This window comes from Pogona vitticeps, chromosome 5 (genome assembly GCF_051106095.1).
Source record: "Pogona vitticeps strain Pit_001003342236 chromosome 5, PviZW2.1, whole genome shotgun sequence".
In the NCBI taxonomy this organism is placed as follows: Eukaryota; Metazoa; Chordata; class Lepidosauria; order Squamata; family Agamidae; genus Pogona; species Pogona vitticeps.
This window is the reverse complement of record NC_135787.1, coordinates 194,574,817-194,600,793: the sequence shown is the minus strand read 5'-3', so window position 1 is coordinate 194,600,793 and position 25,977 is coordinate 194,574,817. Positions and strand designations below refer to the sequence as shown.

Below are 25,977 nucleotides of genomic sequence, written 5' to 3'. Positions count from 1 at the left end.
CCAGGAGCTGGTGGGGGGGCCTCTCTTTTGTCCGGTATGGGTCCCGGGTCTCTTGGCAGACGGTTTAGCAGACCATCAACGCAAGAGGCTGCCAGGAGGCTCCCAGAAAAGTCTCAAGAGCTGGAGTCAGGAAGAAGGGAACGCTGGTACCAAGGAGATGCAAAGCTCCGCCAAGGAAAAACAGAAGAACTTGGATTTGAAACTGGATGATGGAATGGATGATTTCCACTTGAGCCTCCCTTCTCCGCACGGCCTGTAGCGTTTGATGCAGAAGCTGCTCCTTGAATTGAATTCCATGCCTGGATGGTTCTCTGTCTTCTTGTGACCATGAGAAGCATAAAAGAAGCGGTGTGTAAGCCTCCTTTTCACAAATTTACAATCCTTCGCCTGTTTTGTGGTTACTCCCCTGCAACTTCCTCGTTTTCCTCCTCTTGTCCAAGTGCCAAATGGAACAACACCTCCCGTGCCAGGAACCCGGGGCTTGTCGACGCTTCGCTAGAAGTTTACAATCCCATTTTTGTTCTTTAAAAGATCATCCACATTTTTCTTTCATGGCTATAAAAGCAAATGCTGCAATCGGAGTAAATCTTCCAAAAATCCTCTCCTTTCCCCTCGAATAGGTTGTTTTAAGTTCAAAATTAGTGATGCCCAAAGCCAGTTTTTTTTTTTAAATGAGTCTTGACCCTACCTAGAATTCAGGGTATATTTCCCAAAATATTCCAAATACTACACTGTGATTGTAGCATAGAGGCACTGTGGAATTAATTAATATTACTGTTTTATTAATCTGGTTGGCTAGCCAGGTGTTTTGTTAAGGAAACAAAACGGGTTGTTAAGGTTGGTTGTTAGACAGATCAATTTATTCTGACCCAAGCTGGCATATAGTATCATAAAGCGATTGATTTTCCCCAAACAAAACAATGCAGGGGATCATTTCTTGCCCACTGTTGGGAGCAGTGCAGGAATGGTGTGCTCTTAAAGATGTCAATCAAACCATGTATTTTATAGACTGCCCCAGCCCACCCCCAGAGCATTTTTACCTGGACCCCTCTGTCCCCTCTCAAGGGGCTTCTACTTCTTTTAGCGCAAGGAGGATTGTTCTCTTTTGGATCGACTCCAGTGTGTGTGTGATCGCTGGAACTGATCCAAAGCAACGCTTCCTCTTTTGACTTGCCAGTGCGGTGAAGTGGCTTAATAAGCAAGCCACTTCAGGATATTGGCAAAATAATCACTTCCTCCGCTCATCAGAGTGCAGAGGAAGTGGGGGGGGGGGAGTTTTTTGACCATACATAGACTGCTGCACTACATCAGAAATAAAGAAACAAAGAGAAAACAATGGTCTTGCTTTAAAGGTCTGGTTGAGAAACCACCTGCAGTCTGTATCCATGGCGGTGGCTTTGGCCGCTGGCAGTTTCTTGACTGGCCCTTAAACATCGTGCAACTTGTAGGACTTCTGAGCTCCTAAGCTAGGTGTTAAAATAAAAATTAAAGGAGCAGAGGTACTGTGTTGTTTTTTTTAAAGAAAAAGGTACGATGCCACCTTAAACATTAACAGCTGTATTTCAGTGTGAACATTCTTGGACTTCAGTCTATTTCCTCATAAGCATGCACCTGAATATTTACCCACAAGTTCATGTACACAGAAGATGTGGGTGTGGTAGCTTTATCTACACTTCTAAAATATTTATTTCGGAGATGTCTTGGCAAAAGGTAGAGTGATTAACAGTCAATCAGGGAAGCATCCAGCTGTCTTTGAAGTGCAAACATTTTGCTTCTTTGTATTCTCGGCTGGGATCTGAAGGTTGTTGTGGATTTTTGGGCTCTTTGGCCAGGTTCAATAATCTCTCCCTCTTATCACAACAATACAGTGGTGCCCCGCATAATCCGTTTCATAGAAATTGCTGTTTAGCAAAACATCGTCTTGCAAAAACCGTTTCCCCATTGGAATGCAGTGAAACCCATTTAATGCGTTCCAATGGGGAAAATTGTTGTCGTTTTGCGAAGATAGGGAAGCCATTTTGCGAAGCACCGATCAGCTGTTAAAATGGCTGCCCTGCGAAGCATCGGTCCCGAAAACACCCATTTTGCGAAGCTCCGATCAGTGTTAAAATTGTCGTCTTGCAAAGCAGGGACCCAAACATCATCCAGCGAAAATCACCCATTGGAATCACTGTTTTGCGAATTGCTATAGCGATCACAAAACCTCATCGTCATGCAGATTCGTCATTTTGCGAGGTCATCTAGCGAGGTACCACTGTACACCCACAGCAAAAAAAAAAACCACTGATCACCACAGTCACCCATCTCCTGAAAAGGACAAAAGCTGATCCCACAGCTATAAATACTCAACTATCCAAACAAACTGCACCAGAGCACAGAGAGAGTTCTGACTCCTGTCCTCTGAAGATGCTGGCCACAGAGACGAGTGAAACGTTAGGAAGAACAACCTTCAGAACACGGCCATAAGAGCCCGGAAAACCCACAACAACCATTTTGCTTCTTTGCTTGGTGCTTATTTTCGGTTCATTCTTGAAAGAAAGTCTGATTCGGAGACCAAAGAAAAGAACTTGTCTATAGACAACATTGTAAAGAAAGTGGTATGTTATGTGTAATTGAGTCACTTCTGATTTTTGCTGACCCTAACAGGGTTTTTTTAAAGCGTGTGAAATATTCAAGGAGTGGCTTGACCAGTTCCATCCCCCAGGGAGTTTCTTTGTAGCTAACTGAGTGGGGATTTAAACCAAGATCTTCTGAGTCCTAGTTCAACACTACTATTTACAACACCTTTCTGTTTCTCATCAACCAACCAACTAACCAACTAACCAACTAACCAACTAACCAACCAACCAACCAACCAACCAACCAACCAACCAACCAACCAACCAACCAACCAACCAACCAACCAACCAACCAACCCTATTAGTATGTACAGTGAGCTAAAAAAAACCTTGGTCTTTATTTAAGCCTTTAGGTGCATCCTGGCATGTATAGCTGTCTGCTACCTTAACTGTTTTTCTACAATTGTCAGTTGGAGTTTGTTTGTTTGTTTGTTTATTAATTTGATATATATCCCGCCCATCTGGTATATTCTACCACCACCACCATCATCAACTCAATTCTATGATTGGAAAGTTAAAGTATTTTGAAACTCGCTTTTATGTGTTGCCCTTTCTAATGTCAGACGTGAGTCTGTCTATTCTGTTGTGTAGAGATTATTTTCTACTCAGAAATAGTCTTGCCAACGCAAAGAGACCTGCCAAGGATTAGGAGGAGACCTTCCGTTGCAGGAGGGTTCAGGCAAAGAGGGAGAAAACAAGCAGGTTCAGCTTCGGACCAACAATATGGTCGCCTCATTTCATGGGATTTCAGAGGCAATTTGCTGCAGTGATGGGAGGGGTGTCTTCTACCCTTTGACAATGGAAAGCTAATGTCCTTCTGGACTTACAGGAAGGAGAAGATGGGCGGGCTCTCTTGAAGAAAATGCAGAGCCTTTAGGGCTGTTTGCCTTCCTGGACCTCCGGGCGATATTTCTAGCGAAAAGAAAAAGAAGGTGACCCAACCTGTCTTGCCTCTCTGCAGGAGGGCTCAATTCTTTCCTTGGAAAGGTGGTGCCGGAGGAGAGTTTTACAGATGCTCTGGACGGCCAGAAAGATGGGACGGGGGGGGGGGGGTCCTAGAGCAAATCAGTCTTGAACTCTCTCTGAAGGCAAACATTTTTTTTTGAAATGGAGGTTGTCCTCTTTAGGGCATCTCATGAGAAGGCACGAAAAGACAACCGTGCTGGGAAAGGTGGAAGGCACCAGGAGAAGAGGAAGGCCAAATACGAGATGGACTGACAACCTAAAGGAAGCCACAGGCTTGAGTTTGCAAGAGCTGAGCCAGGGCTGTTGAGGACAGGGCATATTGGAGATAGCTCATTCATGGGGTTATCATAAGTCAGAGGTCACTTGATGGCACATAACAACGACAACAAACAACAACAACAACAGCACATTTAGAGCTATGTCCCTTACAGTATTTCCTCTTGGGGCCCTGAATCGGTTTGGGCCAGAGGCCATTTCTTCTCAGTCTCTGTTTTTAACCTGTACGTCCCCCCTGGCCAAATGTGTTTTCCTTTGTTAACCCCCCCCCATGTCGCGCACACACCCCTACCGCATGGGCTCTTGGCAAAAAACGAAACTCTAACAGGGGTGTTGCACGAACCTGGCCAGTTCGGTCACCCCCTCATAAAGAAAGAATAACCAAATTCTAGCGTAATTCCTCTCCCACTCTTTTTTGTTTGTTTGTGTGAATGAGCCACCAGGAAGCAAATACTAGCCAGACCCAGGTCAATTCAGTCCGGCATGTGGCTTTTCAAGCAGGAAAGGAAATCCATTCACACACATTTTGGGGGGCCCTTCACCCCTAGAGGCTGAATCACAGGTGAGTGGACCACCTTTACCTGTTTGTTTACCATCTTTTTATCCCACATCCCACCTTCCTTCTTAAAAAGGACCCAAGGCCGCCGACATCAGTCAAAGGCAAGTACGTACTGTATACCAATACGAGCAAGGATCCAATGTACTGTATGTCATGCACACCCCAAAACCACCCCCGAAAGCACCGAAGGGACCCACAGTCCATTAAAAAAAAGGAGAAAGAAAACCCGGCTCAGGCAGCCCCCGATGAGAAAGGTCTTCACCTGCTCGCGGAAGGACGCAAGCAAGATGCCAGGAGGGCACGGGCATCTTTTGTAATGTGGGGGTGGGGAAACGGGTGAAGCCCCTTAACATTGTTCACGGATGCCATCCTTTTCCATGAGAGGACCCGTTCCGACGTTTAGGTTGGCAAAACCCAGATCAGGCACTGAAATATTTAATTTAAATTCACAGAAAGGCCGCTGGCCTTCTCCTGCCTTTCGGTTCCAAGCCTTTGGGAGCCTCTAAAGGGGGGAGAAGACTTTTATAATCAGGAAACATGACAGCCGGAGGTCCCGATCCTGGTGGCTGAGGAGCAAGCCGGATTCTGCCCATGACTCCAGAGACGGGTCCCAAGAGGTAGCCTCTGTCAAGTCTGTCTGTCTCAGCTGGTGAACAAAATGTGTGTGGGGGGGGCACCTTTCCTCACTTGAACGTTGCCATGGCTTCATCATCATAGGGCGACCGATCCTTGCCGGGAGCAGTATGGCCGAATCCAGGCCTTTACACCAAAAGTGGACCCCCCCTTCCAGAGGGGTTTTTTTTTTTGGAGGGGGGTTGTCAGGATGGGGAGAGACGCCCCAAGTCCGTCCTGAGCCCAGCAAGGCGCAACCTGGGAGCGAGCGAGCTGCAAAAGGTTTGCGTGGCAGCCCCCCCCCCCGATGTCCTTTGAAAGGATGATGACCCTCTGCCCGCACCCCCCCAGCCGCCCCAAGAGCTTCCCCGGGGGGTGGGTGGGGAAAGAAGGTCGGGTGCGGCCCCTTTAAGAGCCTCTCTTTCCCCCTCCCCTCCCCCCCCGCGCACCACCTGGGCCGCCCCTTTGATCTAACAGGTGGCGAAAAAAAGATACACCGCGTTCTAAGGACGCCGAGAGGGAAGAGGCGCCCGCGTGATTGAGGGAGAGCGCGGCCAGTCAGAAGGCGGCTGGGGAGCCGCGGGACCAATGGGGGCGGGGCGGGGGCGGGGCGTGCCTGGCTCGGCAGCTGGCGCTCCGGCCGCTGGGGCAGGCGGCTGGGAAGCCTTCGCCCTCCCGCCCGCCTGGGGGGCTGCTGCTGCTGCGGACCCCCCCCGCCGGGGCCGAGAGGTTGGGCTGCTGCCCCCAACCCGCCTCCGCCATGGCCAAGAGGGCGGCGCGGGGCTCCGGGCCCCCCCCAGGGGAGGACTTCTCCTTCGTCAGCCCGCTGGTCAAGTACCTGCTCTTCTTCTTCAACCTGGTCTTCTGGGTGAGCGGGATCGGGGCCCCCGGGGGTTGAGTTGGGGGGAGGGGGAGGGGGGGCTAGCCCCGGCCCCCTTCCGTGCACCCCCCCGGGGTGGGGGGTTGAGGGGCAGGCATTGCACGCGTTGATCACCTTTGCACGTGTGTATGTGTGTGTGTGTGTTGGGGGGCAGTGGGCGTCCCGTCGGAGTGGTCGCTGTGCAGCCGGTGCAACGTGGGAAACCGGTGCCAGGCTCCCTCGAGCTGGACTAGGGCGCTTACTTGTGGAGGACAAGCCAAAAAACACAAACCCTTAATTTCTCCGACGGGCCCTCCTCCCTTTGTTTAAAATGGTATTTGCAGCCCCAGGGAGAAGCGATCTCTGTCCGTCCCCCCCCCCAATGGTCTGCATGAGATCCCTTCTTTAAATCAGCTGGTCAAGCAAGAGAAACCTGGCTGGTTAGCCTCTGGAACTCCCTGCTATGGGGAAGCTGGCCAAGGAGGAACTGGCTGGGTTTTCTGGTCTGGGAGGAGGGGGTCAAAAAGGGGGTGCCGAACCACCTGAGTTAGAAAGGAGAGGGAGGGTCTGGGTTCCAAGGAGAGTGGCCTGGGGTCGACATCGGAAAGAACCGCTTGGCAATTGAGTTAGGAAATTTATGCACAGAGGAATGGAAAAGAGAAGGGCGAAACCACTCTTCCAGGGCACAGCCTGCATGAGGACAACTCCCATCAGCAGCAGCTTTCCCCGTGTTGTACCGTCTTTAATCTACATGGTCTGAACGTCAATCATTTCCAACTGAGTGGAAGACTGTCACGGAGGACTCTCGTTGGTTGAGTGACCCTGGTGCAAATTTAATAGTAACTCAGGGGACGCCAGAGTTGAAAATTCTTGTTTAGTTCTTAAGTCACCAGGCCCTCCTGCCTTCCACCGCCACCCGGAGTTGGGTCAAATTCATGTCGGTAGAGTTGTTGCATGTCCTGCACTCTGGGCTCCTCACTGAGCATCCTAACTCAGTCTTGCTCAGCCTGCTCTGATCTAGAACCCTGGGGGTATCGGGGATTGCAGAATCGGGGAGCCTGCTAAAGTCTTCTGCCTGCGCTGGTGACTTGGCTTCAGACAGGTTGGCCTGGGAGTGATGGGTGTTGTAATGCCATTCCTCAAGGGAATGCCTAGTTATAGAAGAGGATGATGTGCGGTGTGGGTGGGGCAGGCGCCTTGTCATTTCTGGACGCTGGCCTGCGTCGTGCGGGCCAGCCTCCTGCTCGGGACCCCTCTGAGATTCTCCGCTTGTTTCTCTCTGCAGATGATTTCCATGGTGATGGTGGCCGTCGGCGTCTACGCCCGCCTGATGAAGCACGCAGGTAAGGAGACGGCAAGCAAAAGGGACACCTCGATGCCGTAGAACGGCGGCCGGACTCAGACGGACGGGCTGCTTCTTCTTCCTCTCTTGCAGAGGCGGCCTTGGCTTGCCTGGCGGTGGACCCGGCCGTCCTGCTGATCCTCATTGGTGTCCTGATGTTTTTCGTCACCTTTTGCGGCTGCATCGGCTCCTTGCGGGAGAACATCTGTTTGCTGCAGACGGTGAGTAACACACACACCCCCGGTCTTCCTGGGCATCACCCTGGTGGCGGGTGGGCAGGAGGAGGAAAAGGCTGGGTGGGGTTAGGGTTGGTGCCAGGATTCTCCTTGTTATCCCTCATTCTGCTGGCTAGGGCTGATGGGAGTTGTAATCCAACTGTGTGCCCACGGCCACGTCTTCCACTTGCTTGTCTTTGCTTGGTCATTGGAAGCAGCTGGGGGGCTCTTTTCTGTTCCCTTCTGACCACCACACTCTCTTAGAAGCCCCCTCCCTCTGTTTTGGCCCCCAGATGCAAATTGTGTCTCGGGGGGGGGCTCTGGAGTGGAATCCATTCGCATTGCATTTTGTTCCCTCTGGAGTCTGTTTAAAGCCATAAAATACTTTTTAAAGAAACCTTTAAGTGACTTGTGGCTGGCTTCATTTTTTAAAAAATGAGATATTTCCACCCCCTTAAAAACACACACACAACATGGGGGTGGAATGGGGTGTAGGGTGCAGAATGCACCCCTGCAGAGTTTCAGAAGGTTGTTTGTATCTTGAAGTCCACTTTTGTTTGTTGGCAAGAAGCTCAGGGGGAGCTGATGTTGGTTGGGAGCGCCCACCCCCTCCGTCCCAGCCTTAATCCACCCCAGTCACGCTGAAGGTAGGAAAAGGGGAGTTTGGTTTGCCTGGCCCTGAACCCCACAGAGGAAGGGGGGGCTCCTCTCCCTTATTCAGAGGCCGCTGATTGTGGCATCACAGGATGGGGTGGATGCGCTCCGGGTTGTCCTCTGAAGTTTGAGCGAGTCGCTCCAAGGGTTGAACCTTGGTAAGGTTCAGCATCTTGAGCCGCTCTGGGAACGGGCGGACTGAAGTGCAGGACATATCGGAAAGCCGTCAAAGAGAAAGCCATTGGAGGGAAAAATGCCTCAATGAAAATTAGAAGACATTCAGCACACACCCACACCCTGCAAAAAGTCCCATTTTTAGCATCCGGTCGGTTGCTGGAAACCCACCTTACCTGAAGGGGATGGTTCGCTGGTACAAGGATGACCGGAGGAGGCCAGCCTGGCTTTCTTTTGGGAGACAAGATCTGCAGCCTGGGAGCAGCCCCCCGAGAAGACCCTCCCCAGCCTCTGTCTCTTGGGTGATTTGTGCTTTTCACGCTTTTGGGGATTCTACCCGAAAAGAAGAGGGAGGGTTGCGACGGTTTGTGGTTCATCAAGTTTGCAAAGAGTGAGAGCTGGCCTTGTCAGATGCTCTCCTTCTGCCCACCCTACAGTTCTCCGTCTGCCTGACGGTCATCTTCCTGCTGCAGCTGGCGGCCGGCATCCTGGGGTTCATCTTCTCCGATAAGGTGGGTGCCCAGAGTCTCTGTGTGCGCACGTGTGATGTTCTTCTCCCCCCCCCTTTCTCCTTAAAACAAGGATTTAAGTTGACTTCCATGGTTAAAAAGACAAAAATTTAAAACTTTAAAAAGGGTAACTATACAATTATTTTTAAAAGAATTAAACAAATACTGTGTTAAAATGGTAAATAAATGCAATACGAGAGAGAGAGAGAGAGAGAGAGAGAGAGAGAGAGAGAGAGAGCGAGCTGGTTGTGAGATTCTGGGTAGTGCAAAACCCCAAAGGATTCCAACCTGTAATAAGTAAAACGGAGATGTTGAACTTTTTTTTATGGAAGCAGTGGAAATATCGTCTTTTTTTCAACCAATTCAGAATGAAAGTATTCCCAACGTGGACTTCTAGCTGCGCTGGGATTCAGGATCCTGGGGTTCAACCTCCCTGCTTGGCTGTGAAAACACGTGGGGGGGCGGAATGGCACTGGCAAATCACTTCCGACGGCCCCCATGCACCTTGAAAATCCAGAGGTCGGAAGTGATTTGCAGTGGTGCATGACAATCAGTTTTCCTAAATACAGTGGTGCCTCGCTTTACGATCGCTTTGTTTTACAACGAAATCGCATCACAATGAAGTTTTTGCTATCGCAAAAGCGATCGCAAAACAATGTTTCCTATGGGGTTTTTTCGCTTTGCGATGTTTGGTTCCCTGCTTCGGGAACGGATTTTCGCACAGCTGATCGGCGGTTTCAAAATGGTCGCCGGGTAAAAAAAAATGGCCGCCTGCTGTTTTCTGGGACGGATTCCTCACTGCACGGGCAGCGAAAATGGCCGCACTATGGAGGATCTTCGCTGGACAGTGAGTTTCAAGCCCATAGGAATGCATTAATTGGGTTTTAATGCGTTTCTATGGGCTTTTAAAAATCGCTTTACGACGTTTTCATTCTACAGCGATTTCGCTGGAACGAATTAACATCGTAATGCGAGACACCACTGTGTTTGCCAATAGCCATGCCAAGGAGGCCACTAGAGGGAACCAGAGAGTCTTCCTGTGTGTGTGGTTTTTTTTTAAAGCAAGAACAGACTGAAAATGTGTGATTCAATAGATGGCCTCTCGGAAAAGGGATAAGAATAATGGCAAATTACGTTATTATTGACCGTGCCAGACAGTCTTCAGCTAGGATTCCTGCCTTGAGCAAGGGTCTGGGTTTGATGGCCTCATCACCCCCTTCCGACTCCATGATTCCATGGTCCTTTGATCCTGGCTGCTGGGAAGTAATACTGAACACAACCAGTTCCTTTGCAGTGGTGTCGAACTGTCGCCCTCCAGATGTTCTTGGCCTTCAACTCCCAGAAATCCTGGCCAGCAGAGGTGGTGGTGAAGGCTTCTGGGAGTTGAAGTCCAAGAACATCTGGAGGGCCACAGTTCGACACCACTGCTTTAGAGCAATGGTTCCTAAGCTTGGGTGACTCAGGTGTTCATGGACTGAAACTCCCACAAGCCTTTGCCACCAACTGTGTTGGCTGGGGTTTATGGGCTTTGTAGTCCAAGAACATCTGGGGTCCCAAACTCTAGTTCCCCCCTTACTGGAGGATAAGAGACTGGGGGCTGTGGAACCGGGACCCCTTTTTGCAAAGAGGGTGGGTGCGATTTGCTCTGTACTTTATAGAGTGTTGGGAAATTACCCGTGTTGGAGGATTCTGGGGATCATAATTTGAAAAAAGGAATTTGCTTTTACCTCTGGAACACCCTCCTTTCCTGTGGATTTTTCTCTCCCCCACCCCCAAACTTCCAAGTGGTCTTTCTGCCCCCACTTCTCCGTAAGCTTAACAGTGGTTCCCCAACCTTGGGCCTCCAGATGCTCTTGGACTTCAACTCCCAAAAATCCTGGCCAGCAGAGGTGGTGGTGAGGGCTTCTGGGAGTTGCAGTCCAAGAACATCTGGAGGCCCAAGGTTGGGGGACCACTTTGCAGCTAAGAAGCAAACCCTAGGAGGAAAGCCTTATAAAACTGGGTGCGTTTAGCCTTGAGAAAAGAAGATGGAGGGGAGATAAGAGAGCACTTTTCAAAGACTGGAAAGATAGTCCTATAGAGGCCAGATCTTTTCCCAATTATACCAGAGTGCAGGACACACAACCATGGGCTCAAGTGACAGGAAGCCAGATTTAGGCTGAATGTCAGAAAAAACTTCCTAACTGTTAAGAGCAGTACGACAACGGAAGCCAATGACCTCGTGGGGGAAGGTGGTGAGCCATCCAACGCTATGGAGAGGCATTCAGGAGAAAAGGGGGACCACCCTCGGTCAGATCTGCTTTGATTTGGATTCGTGCCGTGAGCTGGGGGCTGGGCTCGGTCATCTTACAGACCCCTCTCAACTCTCTCCATGATTCTATGAAACAGTCATGTCTCTCTCTATTCCAGGCACGAGGGAAAGTAAGTGAGATTGTCAACAATGCCATCGTTCATTACCGAGATGACCTGGACCTCCAGAATCTCATTGACTTCGGCCAGAGGGAGGTAGGACCTTGGAAAAGTTTCTCTTTCTTTTCCAACTGCATCTCATTGAGTTTCCCCCCGCTGGCTCATAGAAGCTGAGCATGTTGGCTTGTGGAGTAGAGAATATTCTGAGAATATTCTTTTCTCTTTTTTTAAAGTGACTTTTCTAGGTTCTGGCGAGGTTTAACCTGCAGCCTTCCCCTGAGTTTAGAAATTAGGGATAGGATGTGGCATCCCACGGACGCCAGTGCAACCCTGTGGCTTCTTCATCATCATCATCATCATCATCATCATCATCATCATCATCATCATCATCATCATCATCATCATCATTTGCCATTGTCCAACCTCTTCGTTCTAGTTTGTAGGAGTTGTGCAGAAGCAAAGGAACCAGTCTGGCTGTACTTATCTTAATCCTTGTGGAAATTGGTGATTCCCATTCGGTGGGGAGGTGATGGTGGGGCATGTGCTCCTGGTTTTCGTCTGAACTTTAAAGGAGCCGCTGAACCTGTTTTGAGAATTGATTTCAGCATTTTACCTAAGGAGGAAAACCTGGCATGGATTTCCTGCCTGCAGGGTCTCAAACTCTATCAACCCCCGAGACTGCTTCTATAGACCTCTGACCAATCAGAATAGAGGGAAGGCAGCACGCCCCCCCAGGGGGGGGTGGGAGGTGAGAGGCCTGGAGAGGCCTCCGCCTGGACAGGATCTGCTGGGCTGGACCACCTTCTATCTATAGCAGGGGTGGCACCACCTGCAACCTCCTGAAAATGGTTTTGTGCCTCAGACAACGCTTTTTCCCCCTGGCCATAAAAGATGAATTGCATCCAGGATGGAACAGTCGTTTGCATGCCTTTCCCTGCACAGTTTAATGTCCCCTGGTGACTGTTTTCCCAAACTCAGCATGGACTTCTAGAGCAAATACACGTATCCTGGGAGTGAAATTCAGCCTCGGGAGGGGTCCAAGTCTTGTCCATCCTGCAAGCTTCAGAGACTTACCCCCTTTTAAGCTTCTACCTACATGCGCTTCCATTACTTTTCATTCCTATGTGCTGCTTAGATCAACTTTGCTGCTTTAAAAAAACAACAACCAAGGGTGGATTTTTAGTTTATATTCAGAGAGATTTCTTCTCAACTTGGAAAAGTGCCTCTTTTTTTTTTTTTTGCGACTGCATCTCTCAGAACCTCCTAGCCCCCTGGGCTAGTTGGAGTCTCCCCTCCAAAAAAGGATCTTTTTCCAAGCTGACTGCCCTGGCGCTTACCCGTCAGTGCTGTGTACAGCCAGCTTTTCCCATCCTGTTTTGCAGGAATAGCTTTTTCTTCCGAGCCCGATGCTGGAAATGAAAATAAGGCACAACGGCATTCTTTTGGGAGGAGTTGGTCTATCCACCGGTCTTGGGGAACTCTGGGGTCCCTTTTGCCACACCCCCCCCCGCCCTTTTAGGTTGCAAGTCTGTAGGCGAGGCTTTCTTTCTCTGACGGTGGGTCCTCCTCACCCTCACCCTGGCCCTTCCCCTGGATTCCCTCGGTCTCTCTTGCTCCTCCTTCCTCCCGCCTTTCCTTCCTTTGCAGTTCAGCTGCTGCGGGGGCGTCTCCTACAAAGACTGGTCCCAGAACATGTATTTCAACTGCACGGCCCACAACCCCAGCCGGGAGCGATGCTCCGTGCCTTATTCTTGCTGCTTGCCAGACCACGACCAGGTAGGCGAAGCGGACGTCCGTGCCTCTAGGGGTGTGTTTTTATTTTTTTTACATCCGGGAGGGAGCGGGTTCAAGACCCGCTTTCTCCATGTGAGACAAGAGCACAGAGACTTCTCTGCCCCTTCCTTTGGTCAGAGGGAGAGATCAGTCAAGCCAGGGGGGGGCAGAGAAGCCTGAGCTGCTGCCGGGACTGGGAGATCCGTCCAAGAGGGGCCGGAAGCCGTCATGCTGGGCCTGGCGAGGGGCTGGTTGAGTTAGAGGAGGCAGCAGGAGGGGAAGCAGCCACACTTGTGCTGCCTGCTGGGGCTGAACCAGTTCGTGCCCATCTCTAATGGTGAGAGCAGATTGAGATGAAGCTGAGCCCGGGAGGGGATGGGGAAAGAAAGCCATCTCAGCAAGAGGTGTCGTTGCTGCCCCTCGGGGTTTTTTGGGGGGGCTGCCTTGGCAAGGTGGCACCTGCTTGTCACTGAGTGAGCTCAGCCAGCCCCTCCACTGGCCTTCTCTGCATGACTCTGTGACCTTTTTTATGCAGGGGATGGATATCAAGTGGAGAGAGGGAAGCTCTTTCCCCCCTCTCTCAAGACCAGAACCATGTGACCTCCACTCCGCAGGAGGGTTGGGAGAGGGAGAACAGACCAAAGAAAGTATTTCTTGATCCAGTGTATTGTTAGTCTGTGGAACTCCTTGCCACAGGATGTGGTGATGGCCTCTGGCCTAGAGGCCTTTAAAAGGGGATTTGACAGATTCCTGCAGGAGAAGGCCATTGCAGGTGACAAGCCATGATGGGGACGTATAATCTCCAGGCTTAAAAAGAAGGTACTTCAAAATGCCAGATGCAGGGAAAGAGGTATCAGGAGACAGGTCTCTCCTTGTCTCCGGTGCTCCCGGAGGCATCTTGTGGGACCAACAGGGGATACAGGGAGCTGGACTAGAGGGGCCCTTGGCCTGATCCAGCACAGGGCTCCTCTGAGGTTCTTCTGATGCTCCAGACGGCAGGGTCCAAAGGAGTGGGATTCAGATTACGAGAAAGGAATATTTTGCTTCAACATTAGAATGAATGTCTTGACAGTAAAAGCGGCTCAACAGCAGGATGGACTTCACTCGGAGAGCAGCAGGCTCTCAATTGAAAAAGAGAGAGAAAGAAAGCAATCCGTGGACACCCTTGGAAAGCCAGGGTGGGCAAGACCTTTATTACACCAATTAAAAAAAAAAACAAATGTAAACCAGCATTGGGATCCTTCCAGGTCTTCCACAGGGTGGTGCAAGAAAAACGGAACAGTTTGAAAAATCATGGCCCAATGTGTGTGACAGGCGCTTCTTTCCTGGATGGGTTTAAAGGGAGGCTGAGCGGCCGCCGGTCAGGGACCCCTGAGCTGCAGGAAATCCCTTCTGGGGTCCCTCCTGGTTCCACAGCTCTGTGATACCACGACATCTCACCGAAACGATATGGTGTCACCACCGGGAAGGACCTGCTGTTTCTACACAGACAGATACGTAGAGTATCTGGTGTCGCCCAGTGGGGAGATCCAGGGAGCTGGACTCGAGGGTCCCTTGGCCTGATCCAGCCGACATCCTTTCCACGTTCTGACATTCTTTCTTTCCGGACAGTCGGTCATCAACACTCTGTGCGGCCGGGGGATGCAGGCGCTCGGCTACCTGGAAGCCGGCGAGTTCGTCTACACCCACGGCTGCATCGACAAGCTGGTGAACTGGATCCACAGCAACCTCTTCCTGCTGGGCGGGGTGGCCCTTGGCTTGGCTGTTCCCCAGGTGAGTCCTCCCTCCCCTTCCCGGATGGATGGATGGATGGATGGATGGATTTTAAAACATTCAGGTCCTCAAAAGGACCCAAGGCGCCCCGAGAACCTTCCCGGTCACCCGATGAGCTGGAAAAAAAGTAGAATCGGGGAAGATGCTGTTTTTGACTTATAACACACACACCCCGCCTCCTTGTCAACATGTTTGTGTGTTCTTTGCCCTTAAGTCAGAACCGACTTACAGAGACCCTAATAGGGCTTTCAAGGTAATATTGAAGGAGTGGTTCTCCGAGTGAGTTTCTGTGGCAGAACGGAGATTTGAACCCTGTTCCCCAGAGTTTTCAGTCCATCACTCTATCCACTACACCAACACTGGGAATCTTAGTCAACAGAGCTGGATATATTTCCAGTATTTTCGCTCAAGTCCATGAGGACTAGGACTCTGGTTCCTGTTTTGTTTTGTTTTTAAAGAAGGACGTATATTTCAGAGGCTCATGCCATCGGACTGATCTGCAGCCTGTGTTTCATAAAAGGGGGAGGAGGGATTATATTTTTTCCCAAGTTTTAGATGGAAGGTGATGGTTAGCCTTTATCGCCTGCTGTTTGGTGGGTTGCTTTCCTAGAGGACATTTAAGAGGGTGGTCTTCTGGTTTTGTTGGACTTAAACAAGAACATTCAGAATGAGGTCCACCATATGAAAAGCTGTGCTGGGGAGGGGAAGACTAGCATGTAGGTTACAAAAATGTGTGTGTGTCCCGTCCCCCCCCGCCAACCTCAAGAAGCAAGAGACACAACTACCATCTCTGCAGTCTGGACAAGTACCCATTGAGGGCAAAGGATTTGGGGGGGGGGCTAGGATCATTGAATCACCCCCAAACCCTAAAAACTACAGAGTTGACCCAAATTAATCCACTGGGGAAAAGACCTCCAGAAAAATACTGTCTGCCTTCCGATAGGGAAGCTTCCTGCCTGAAACTCTGCAGAGCCACTGCTGCTGCCGGCCAGCGCTGGCCTAGATGGGCCAAGCCTCTATAGAAGTCAGCTTCATGGCTTTGCAGGCTCCTGCCAGCTCCCTTGGTATTGAAGCTGATTGCAAGCCTTGGTTCTCTTTTAAAACACACACCAGGCAGGCCGACGCCCTAATCAAAACTGAACTCTTTTTTTAAAAAAACGTTTTTATTTAATATTTTTATTAAATTCCACAACATAAAGCTACTACCACCAAAAAAAGAACAATAAAATACAATTACTTATCACATTAGTGCCACATCACCTTCAGGGCTAGCGTTAAACTTCATTCAGTCCATTTCTCTCCAAAAATTCATTGTTTCTTCCCTCGGTGTACACCCTTTCCCTCTCCGGAATACATATTCCAAGAATACACTCCATATTTTCTTGGAATCATTATTTTTTGATTGGCCTCTTCTTATTTTCATATCCCATGTCAGTTTATCATTAATTGCCATATCCCCTAGTTCTCTGTACCATTCCTCTAAACTCAGCTGATTATTGTTTCTCCAGTTTCTTGCAAAAAATTAACCTTGCTGCCGTAATCATTACTGTATTACTATTAAGTCCTTATTTTCTTTCAGCAATTGATCCTCCTTAACCAAATTCAATAAAGCCATTAGCGGGGACATTTGAACGTTCAATCCCCAAACCGAACTTCTCTGGCTTCTCCCCCTTCTCCTCCTCTCTCTTCCACAGCTGATTGGCGTCTTGCTGTCACAGTTGCTGGTCAGTCAGATCCGAGACCAGGTTAGACTCCAGCTCTACAACCAGCAACATCGAGCCGACCCCTGGTATTGAAGAGGCAGAAGAGAGGGCCCCTTTACTCAGCAGGCTCCCTCTTGTGCGGGACGCCCCGGACGAGGGGATCCCCCCCCAGTGAGCGTCTGCCATGGTGGCTGCAGGAAACTTGGAAGAGACTCCATTGCAACAAACGCTTCACGTCCCATGTTGCTGGAAAACGGAGCCTTCTGAAGGCAGGATCCGTCCTTGCTGGCCATGCACGGCCCTTGGGAGTCATCAGGAATGTGGACCCTTTGGGTTCTCGGAGTAGGCCATTGAATCGGTCGCCTGCGTTGTTAGCTCCTGCCTTTGGCGGTGGGCTAAATCAGGGGTTCCCGACCTGGGGTCCCCAGGCGTTCTTGGACTGCCATTCCCAGAAGCCTTCACCACTTGCTGGGCCAGCTAGGTTTTCTGGGAGTTGCAGTCCAAGAACATCTGGGTATCCCCAGGTCAGGAGGAACCACTGGTCTAAATGACCTCTTAAGGTGCCTTGTCTCTTTCTGACTCTTCAACAAAAATGACCAACAGGAGGGAAGCAAGAACCGGAAAGCCGGTCTGCCCCCCCCCCGAGAAGCGCCCGGTGGCTGAGGGGGGCATGTGACGGGCAGGAACTCTGTTCGAACAGAGAAATGTCACGTGTCAGTTTGCGTTGGGCATCCTCCGGCCCTGGCAGTTCCTGTAAGAGCGGCCGTGGTCACACCGACATAGAGAGATGGAAATACCCACCAGATTTCCCTGGTGCTACCCTCTTGGATAGCAGGATGGCGGGAGAACGTGAAACCAGGCGCTTTTCCAAAACTGTTTGATCTACCACAATGACAGCAGGTGATCGTTTATCTTCCTACTGTGAGAGAGTTCAGACATTGGTTTTTCTCAGCTCCAGGCATGCACACAGCTTTGCACATCCCCCTCGGTAATGCTGTCTTTGCATCCCTGTGGGAGAAGGCCAGATTGCATCCGATTGCGTGACTCCCTCTGTGTCCTGATGTGACACTGCTTCCTCTGTGTCGTGGCATGATGTCTTAATCTTGCAGGCGGTGGGGCTCCGGTTCCTGGCTGGGATGGCTCAAAGCGGACCAGCTTAATTCTTGGATCTGCTACCATCCCCTGGATTTGAGGATTGTCTGGCTGGAGCGCGTCACTGCAACAGCGCGCTGATAACTAGCCATCTGGGGATTCTGTTCCCTTCTTTTCAGCCACCTCATGGTGTGTCTCCCTATGGATGCACCACAGTCCGAAATTACATTGTTTTAAAATTCTGCGTTTATCTAAAACCAGGTAAGGAATGAAGAGTGGTTGGGTTTTGGTCTTTTTGGTGGGTGAGCCTTCAAGACTTTAGAAAGAGGAAGCATTGTGGGAGCGACTACACAGCAATGAAAATGTGAATTCACTTCCATTTATTCAATATGAAGTTGCAACAGAGAATTCAACTTTGCCTTAAGTAGTCTCAGAGATGCAGGAGAAAAGTCTTGTTTGCACCTTGTTTGCAGTTCTAGTGAAACCCTGAAGGGGGTGCTGTTGAAAGGACCTGTCTAAACTGTAATAAGGGTTTCCTCCTCTTGTTAATTTTTTTCCAGGTGTTTTAGCACATCAGCACAGGAACCAAGCTGTTTGTGTTGTTTTTTAATATTAAAATCTTGCCTGCTTTGCAAGCCATTTCAAGCTGTGAAAAACAAGTCTTGCCAAGAGAGGTTTTCCTTTCATCTTAGCTGTTTATAAAAAGAAGGAAACTTGCCAAGCAGGACCATAAGCCGTCAGACAGCTGAACCAATGTGAGTTGATCCTTTATGTAAAAAATTAGAAGCTCCAGTAGTGGAGGGGAAAAGTGTGTATTTTCAGGAGGGATCTCCGGGCAGCTCTTGCATCCCATGATCAACAACAAACAATGTGAACCAGCCTGCCCCAAACCTGTAGCATTTACAGTAGGACCCCCATATCGAAGGGATCAGCCTCTGCAGTTTTATTTATCCACGGTCTGAAAATACTAAAAGAAAAATTTCCAAATACTGTAAACTGTTTTTACATGTATTACCAGAAGCGACCACTAGAGACAGCCAGAGATCATGCTATAAATACGGTACAGTACTTGTTTGTGAAGAATACATAGCATGATCTCTGACGGCCTCTAGTGGCCAGTTCAAGTAATGCACGTGAAAATATTTTTTCTGGTTTTTTCTTCTCCTTTAACTATTATATATAGTATATATTTACCATGCTATATAATCACATTCACTATTATCTGTGATTTTCAGTATCCACAGGGGGCTTGGAATCAATCCCTAGCAGATATGGCAGGTCCTGTTGTACTGAATGTTTCCCCAGTGTTGTTGCACTCTTAAGAGAACAGGATAAAGGGGAGGCCCAAGAAGGGCGCCCTAGCAAGGAACGGGAGGCGTCACCTTCAAATGCAGAAGATGGCAGGCAGAGAGAGGGGTTGGCCTTCCAGGGTCCCAAAAGACTTTCCTCCCCTAGAGGTAACTTGTGAAGAGCTGGCAGAAGGATGTTAGAGGGTGAGGGAGGACTCGCTACAGCCACTTTGAAGAATAAATAAATGCCTGTCAACTGACCCCCTGGTTTCTGTGTGTGGTCTTATTCAAGTGAAGGTTTGTTATTGTTGAGTCGTGACCGACTCTTCGTGACCCCTTTATGGACCAGAGCACCCCAGGCCCTCCTGTCTTCCACGGCCTCCCGGAGTTGGGTCAAAGTCATGTTGGTCACTTCGGTGACCCTTTCCAACCATCTCCTACCTCTGTCGTCCCCTTCTCCTCCTGCCTTCACTCTTTCCCAACATCAGGGTCTTTTCCAAGGAGTCTTCTCTTCTCATGAGATGGCCAAAGTATTGGAGCCTCAGCTTCAGGATCTGTCCTTCCAGTGAAGGCTACCTCTCGCCAAACTCATTATGCGCTCTCTCCAGGAACTCTGTCCTGCTTAGGAGCCTGATGAAGCTTTGAAGGGCTTCTTGTTCTGAAGAGGATGGACGGGTGTCGGACACAAAACAACAAATGAGCGACAAAAAATTGTGACATCTTGGAGGCTTAACTGCTCTGTTTTAATATGAGCTTTTGTGGGTCAAGTCCACTTCCTGAGATCTTTCAGCAAGACTAAAAGGCTGTCCTATTTATATGTGGTCCAACCACCAGGCGGGGAGACACAGTGCAATTAGCAAAGAAGTAGGGTGGTCAAGGGACATGGTGGCGCTGCGGGTTAAACCGCAGGAGCCTCTGGGCTGCAAGGTCAGAAGACCAGCCGTCATAAGATCGAATCCACGCGACGGAGGGAGCGCCCGCCCGTTCATCATCCCAGCTCCTGCCAACCTAGCCATTCGAAAGCATATAAAAATGTGAGTAGATAAATACCGGTAGGTACCACCGTGGTGGGAAGGTCACGGCGTTCCGTGTCTGGTCCCGCTGGCCACATGACCACAGAAACTGTCTACGGACAAACGCTGGCTCTATGGCTTGGAGACGGGGATGAGCACCGCGGCCTAGAGTCGGACACGACTGGACTGAATGTCAAGGGGAACCCTTTACCTTAGGGTGGTCAAGCTGTGGATAATTTGATATTCATGAATTTACAAGGTAACAATAATTCACGCAAGTAGCAGATTGTGTGTGTGTGGGGGAATTAATGCAGGATTCTGCACTTGTTTCAGGTGTTTTGCTCTTTTGTCCGATCTGCGCGCACAGACTAAGACAGCGACTTAACAAACCACAGCAGTTGAGCCTGGAGTCGGAGGTGGATTGTTCCGTTTTAGAAAAACAGAAATCTGAGTGGGCCAGGATCGGTCCCCACGAGGCTGGTGGAGTTTAGGGAAGGGCTAGGAATGGCCAGTAGAAACACACAGTGGGGCTTGTGCTTCAACGCATCATCCCTGAGATGGAGGCCGTGGTCGAATCCTGGGTATCAGGAGACAGAGATCTCGTGGTCTCCCGGATGCTCCCAGAAGGATCTGGTGGGACCATAGTGGGATACAGGAAGCTGGACTAGAGGGGCCCCTGGCCTGATCCAGCACAGGGCTCTTCTTTGGTTCTAACTGAAGAATCTAGTGTCTCCATTCTCTTATCCGGCTCCGTGTTAAGACTGCCATTCCCATCACATAGCAACTGGGGTGATGAGGCTCGTCGTCCTGCACCACAGGAAGCTGTCAGACTGAGTAGGTGAGTTGGGGATAATAGGAGTTGTAGTCCCACTGTATGGACACTCGCCCATGAGGTCGTAATCCAGCACATAGGAGAGATGGCATGGCTCCTAGACAAGGCTTCAGATCTTGCAGCCCGAACTGATTCAGGGGACTTAATCGGGATTTCAGACATGGTGTCTTCCTTTGGTAACCTTTCTCTCTTTTCACACCATGCTTTCCAACTTTTCTAAGCACCTTAAAAGGGAGTGATGAAACGGGGAAGAGCTGCCCAGAGCTTTGGCCGGTCTGGAAATGCCACGGGCCAGAATGAGAGGTTTTCCTTGCAATTCTGGAAGCAATTCTGGCTGCCCATTGAGAACAGGGCCACGTGAGCCACGTCTTCCTCCACATGGGCGGTTGTCTTTCATGCATTCCATTATTAGGTGAGCGCCTATTTAAAAAAACAATCCCAAACGGGCAAGAAACTGAGTGAGCTGTGAAGAGATTCTTAGAGGGGTCAGCAAACCCGTTTCCGGTGAAAACTATATGGAACCAGAGTCTGGGAAAGTATACATTTGCAACTACAGTGACCAGCGTCCTTTTCCCATTCTCTGGACAGAACGTGGATAATCCACTTGGAACACATCTTTGTGAATGCTTGGTTCACGGAGCCTGTTTGTGTAAAGCTGTCGCTCCCGCTCTGACTAAGGAGATGAAGCCATCTTGCTCGCTGCTGTGTCCCTCTGTACCTGGTCTTTCTACCCTGGGAGAACCAGAACTTCTTAGGTGGCAGGTTGGTTTACAACGAAGAAGGCACTGCATGGGAAGGAGGTGAGAAAGAGGGACCTCCAGAGGTCTTCCAGACTGTCCTCTCCCTGCACTGCACTAATGACTTGGTCTTCCGTCCACGGAAACTGGTATTCTCGGGGTTACTGATGCCCCTTCCTTATCTCTGGACTCGCTTCGTTTTCCTTAAAAGATGAAGGAGCTACTGTAGGTCTCATCGCACTTCCATCTGCATTAGCTAGAATCCAGATTTCTATTATTAGTCCTGTCTAAAACGATTTCTTCTAATACACACCAGCTTTCTTAACTTTCTTTGGGTAAGAAAATACGGATGCGCCTTGCTGCAGCTTATTCTGCAAACAGAGGGAACACAAGCCATTACTCCAAGCGCCTGGACTAAGAAAAGTTCGTTTTTTAAACCCAACCCCTGGCTTACAGTTCCAAGCCACTCCAGCCCATATAGCTGGGGGCTGCAACTTTCTAAGCGCTGTTGTTTGGAAAGGAAAGTTTTCAAGTCCTGGGGCAGCCTCTTCTAGGGTTTGGATGGGGTATTTAGAACTCCTTGCGTGTGTGAACAAGCCACTGTCATCCAGAGCTCTATATAGGCAGTGGAAAGGTTGCATTTTCTAGCCGTAGCTCCCGGGACCTCCCACCCGCAGCCGACGTGGCCTGAGCTGCAGAACGGCTGATGTCCTTTGCATGACAACATGCCATTAGGCAGAGAGGGATCTGGGGGTTGTGCTTCTCCCCAAAAAGGGACTTCTCCGAGCTGTGCTGAAGTGAGATCCATTTTTCTGTCCAGGGCCACCAGGGAAGGGAGGGGGAGGGTTGCTGTTGCAAATCCTGGCTTTTTCTTTCTGCTGCTGGCTGACATACCAGGGAGGAAGGGAGCCCCTGCTCCTGGCTGCTCACGTCCTCACAGTGGCTGCAAGGAAGGAGGCGGGGGGGGGGAGACGCTGCAGGGAGAGAGGACCACACACGCATGCAGCCTCTGAGCTTGGCAAAGGCAAGGGAGGCATGCCTCCCTCTCTCTCCTCTGTGTGCCCCCCCCTCCGCCAACCGAGCCTCTGATGGCAAAGCAGCCACCCACCCACGTTCAGCAGGGAGGCCAAAAGCATCAACGTCACCGGGCCAGCCTGGGCAGAGAAGGGCTCCTGTGTCTGAGGCACCGAGAGGCCCAGGCCGGGCCTGCCTGGCTGGCTGTCCATCCGGCTTACCCTCCACGGTGCCCCCCCAGCCCCTGGGGGGGGAGGCTCACTGGCAAAAGCAGAGGGGGAAATGGGTCCTCTCGGCTTCTCCAAGCCGGCTGGAGAGGTCCTGGAAGGAAGCCGGCCGCTGGCTCGGGGGTTTCATCCGGCCAACACCAGAGTGAGGAGGAGACCAAGCATCTTACAAGAGGGTCTTTGTGGGACTATGACCGCCATGATCCCCCCTGCCACCCTAGTCAGGGGGCGGAGGATTCTGGGAGTTGTAGTCCAAAACAAAGTGTTCCAAAAAACCTCTCTGTTGCTATGTCTCACCTGCCTGAGGTGGGAGGTCGTCATGAGAACTACAGTAGGTGGGTCCAAAGTGAGGGAAGAGTTGGAAAGTCGTCTCGAAGGCCCGTACAGTATTGGCTCTGATCCGTGGCTTTTGGGCCACAGCTTTTATTATTCTGAGCCAGCTGGTCCTCCAAAGAAACGGCTTTTCTCCAGCCTCTGGATCTGAGCCCTCCCGGCCGAGACCTCGTCAAGCAGCAAGGGGCTCGCATGGCCCTCCTGCCAACCCGTCCCACTCGTTTTCATGGCACATCATTGAAGAACCAACTGAAGTGGATTCGGAGTCGCCGGTGGGACTTCAGTCCGCCTTGATAACAAGTCCCGTGTCTCAAGTTTCCATCTGAGTTTGTGTAACTCCTTTGCTCATCCAGACAAATGATTTGGTTCTCTCTTATTCCATGCTGGAAGATTTCTGACTGATCCATGAGTACCCCTACTCCTGCGTAGGTCTCTGTTTTCTCTCCCCCCCCCCCCCCAGGAACAAGTCTTTCTCCTCCTCTCCTTTCCACCTCACTCTTCTCCACCCCTCCTGTTCCCGGCGACAACTATTTTGTTCATGCGACACGAGGATCTCCTGAGATCTCTCTCTCTGTAGTCACACCTAACAAGGTAAAACATTTAAATAAAACAAGGCATTGCCGAGAAAGGGTTTGAGGTGAGAACATCTCTTTCTCTGAATATTCTGTATTTGCCGTACACATCAGAGACAAGACCTCCGAAGGAGCCAAGGGCCTGGGTCATCCCCACATGGAGGCCCGGCTGTCCTCTACTGTGGCTTTCAACAGCTGCCTGGACTGTGGCTCTCCCACTCCAAAAGAAAACTTGGGTGGGTGAGTGCCAGCGGGGCTCTAGTCCAACACAGGCCACTGAAAAACACGAGGGAGGCATGAAGGTGCTCAAGAGAGCTCCCTCCTTCCCAGTGGCCAAACCAGGGTCGGGGGGGGGGGGAATCCACATGAGGATGTTTCCCAAACGCTCAAACGAACAAGCAGAAAGAAGAGAGAATGAAGCGGTGGCCGAAGGCGGGGGTGGCCGGCACCCTCAGCCCATGGCCCGTTCTGTTGCGGGTCCCACCTGGGCCAAACTTTGGTGGCAAAGGGATGGGGAGGGTCATGCCCACAGGGGTCTCTGGGCTGCCCCTCAAAGGGTGAGGTGACAAATGAGTTCTGGGACGCGAATGATTCCCTGCAGTTTCACATCTCTCTCTCACACACACACGCACACCTGTATTGCATGGGACCACGGGGGCAATCCTACGTTTACAGGTGCTAAAGAAAGCCTTCTCCATCCTCCAGACACTCATGACATCCCCCACACCCGGCCAGATGCCCTGTGAGGTGGTGGTCTTTCAAAGCCTCTGACCAAGGCTGGCTGGGGACGATAGACCACGTAGTCCACCCCTCCAGAGGGTCTCTTTGCAGGGTGGCCGGCTGGTGGGAGGTCTGGCTGGCCAACCTCTGGAGAAGAGCAGGGTCCACTTTCGTTGCCACCGGGGTCTGTCTTGAGTGTCCAGCAGGGGCTATTTTCTGTGGGTGGCGTGGCCATGATGACGCCCGAGGCACCTTTGGTGTTAAAGGAGTCACGGTCTCCCCACGTGGCATGGCAGTCCTTCACATACGGCGTCACCTGCCCCCCTCCCAGCGCACTGCAGATCCTGAACGCCGGGCCCCTTTGCTCGGAGAGCTGCGACCTTCCGTGGGGGCGATGCCCGCCTGGAAGAGGAACCAGCAGCTGGCCTGCCCGGTGGCATAAGCCGGCTTCCTCTTTTCAGAGCAGATCCTTCTCTGACAAGCGATGCTTTTGGGTGCAGAGGTGCCAGGTGTGGTCCTGCACATCTAGAGGGATGGGCCCCAGGTTGCCAGAGGCTGCAGAGCAGGGAGAGATGGCCTCTTAGGTGGGTGGTGTCCCCCCCACTGTGGCTGGAAAGGAGGACCTTGTGGGGACCCCCTGCAGCCCCCCCACTTTTTGGAATCAGGTCAGGCAGCAGCAGCAGCATGCTCCTGGGGAGTTGCATTGTGGGAGACTCTACCGGGGGGGGGGCGCCTCATCCCCAGCCCTCCTCTTTCTTACTGAGACCCCCAGCCTTTCCCCCCTCCTCCTCTTGGGGGGGGGTGTCCCGCCGCCCCCGCCGCCGCCCGGGCTGCCCCAGGGGCTGGGGGGCTGGATTCTGGGAGCGGGCGTCCGCGCCCCTCCAGCGCTAGGATCCGCGGATGCTGCGCCCTTTCCTCCGAGCAGCGCCGCCTTGCGCGGGATCCTCCGTGGCGCCACGGCGGGAGCAAACGCCTGCGCGGCCCTCCGGCCTCGTAGGAAAAAAAAAAGCAGCAGGGCGGCGAGGTCGCCCCTCGCCGGGGGGGGGGGAGGACCGGAGCGTTTCCGTGACAACGAACTCTTTTTCTCCCGCCCCCCCCTTCCAGCTTCCTCCTCCTTCCAGACGGGACCGTCCCGGGGGTGCCGCCGTGGGGGGGGGGGCTTTGTCTCTCTCCCTCCCCGCCCCATATGGCACCGGCCTTAAGTTTAGAGTTGACCCTCCGGATGAATCTCAGGACAATCAATTTTTTTTGGGGGGGGATCTATCCCTGACCCTCCTCGCCTTCCTTTTCTTTTGCAAAGCGCCAAGTTTCTCAGCCTTTTTTTGGGGGGGGGATCTACATTGTTCCCCCCCCCCAAAAAAAGGTCTCGCGCCGAGGCCTCCGGGCAAAGAGGGGTGGTGGGAAGGGGTGCCCGCGCGGGGGGGGGGTGGCAGCTGCCGCTTCGCTTCGGGCGCATCCCCGGCTCCCCTTTCTGGCTTCCCGGACGGACGTGGCCCGGGAGGGGGGGATGTGGGGGTCTCTCTTCCCCTTCCCCGGGGGGGGGGCTTTCTTCTTTGAGCAGGGGAGCGCTCCTTCCTTCCTTCCTTCCTTCCTTCCTTCCTTCCTTCCTTCCTTCCTTCTCTTCTGGCTTCTGCCTTTCTTGTGGGTCTCCTTTCCTTCTTTTCCTTTTTCCTTCCCTTCGCTCCATCCTCGGCGCCTTCCTTCCT

The 25,977-nt window shown here is 51.4% G+C and overlaps 1 protein-coding gene across 5 annotated transcripts; it reads left to right on the top strand.

The window, feature by feature from the left end:
• The first annotated feature begins 5,604 nt into the window (after window positions 1-5,604).
• Window positions 5,605-19,084, top strand: TSPAN33 (tetraspanin 33). Of its 5 annotated transcripts, none has more exons than XR_013536845.1 (9): window positions 5,605-5,865; window positions 7,176-7,233; window positions 7,326-7,453; window positions 8,713-8,787; window positions 11,194-11,289; window positions 12,841-12,969; window positions 14,578-14,739; window positions 16,434-17,795; window positions 18,770-19,084. XR_013536845.1 is itself a non-coding variant. In XM_078376539.1 (8 exons), exons 1-8 carry the CDS (start codon window positions 5,620-5,622, stop codon window positions 16,487-16,489), a joined length of 945 nt encoding a protein of 314 aa, XP_078232665.1. In that variant the 5' UTR covers window positions 5,605-5,619; the 3' UTR covers window positions 16,490-19,084. The 5 variants fall into 5 exon arrangements, 3 of the variants coding, with proteins under 3 accessions (XP_078232665.1, XP_020668115.2, XP_020668113.2); XR_013536844.1 differs by having other exon boundaries at window positions 16,434-18,289; XM_078376539.1 differs by having other exon boundaries at window positions 12,846-12,969; window positions 16,434-19,084.
• The last annotated feature ends 6,893 nt before the right edge of the window (window positions 19,085-25,977 follow it).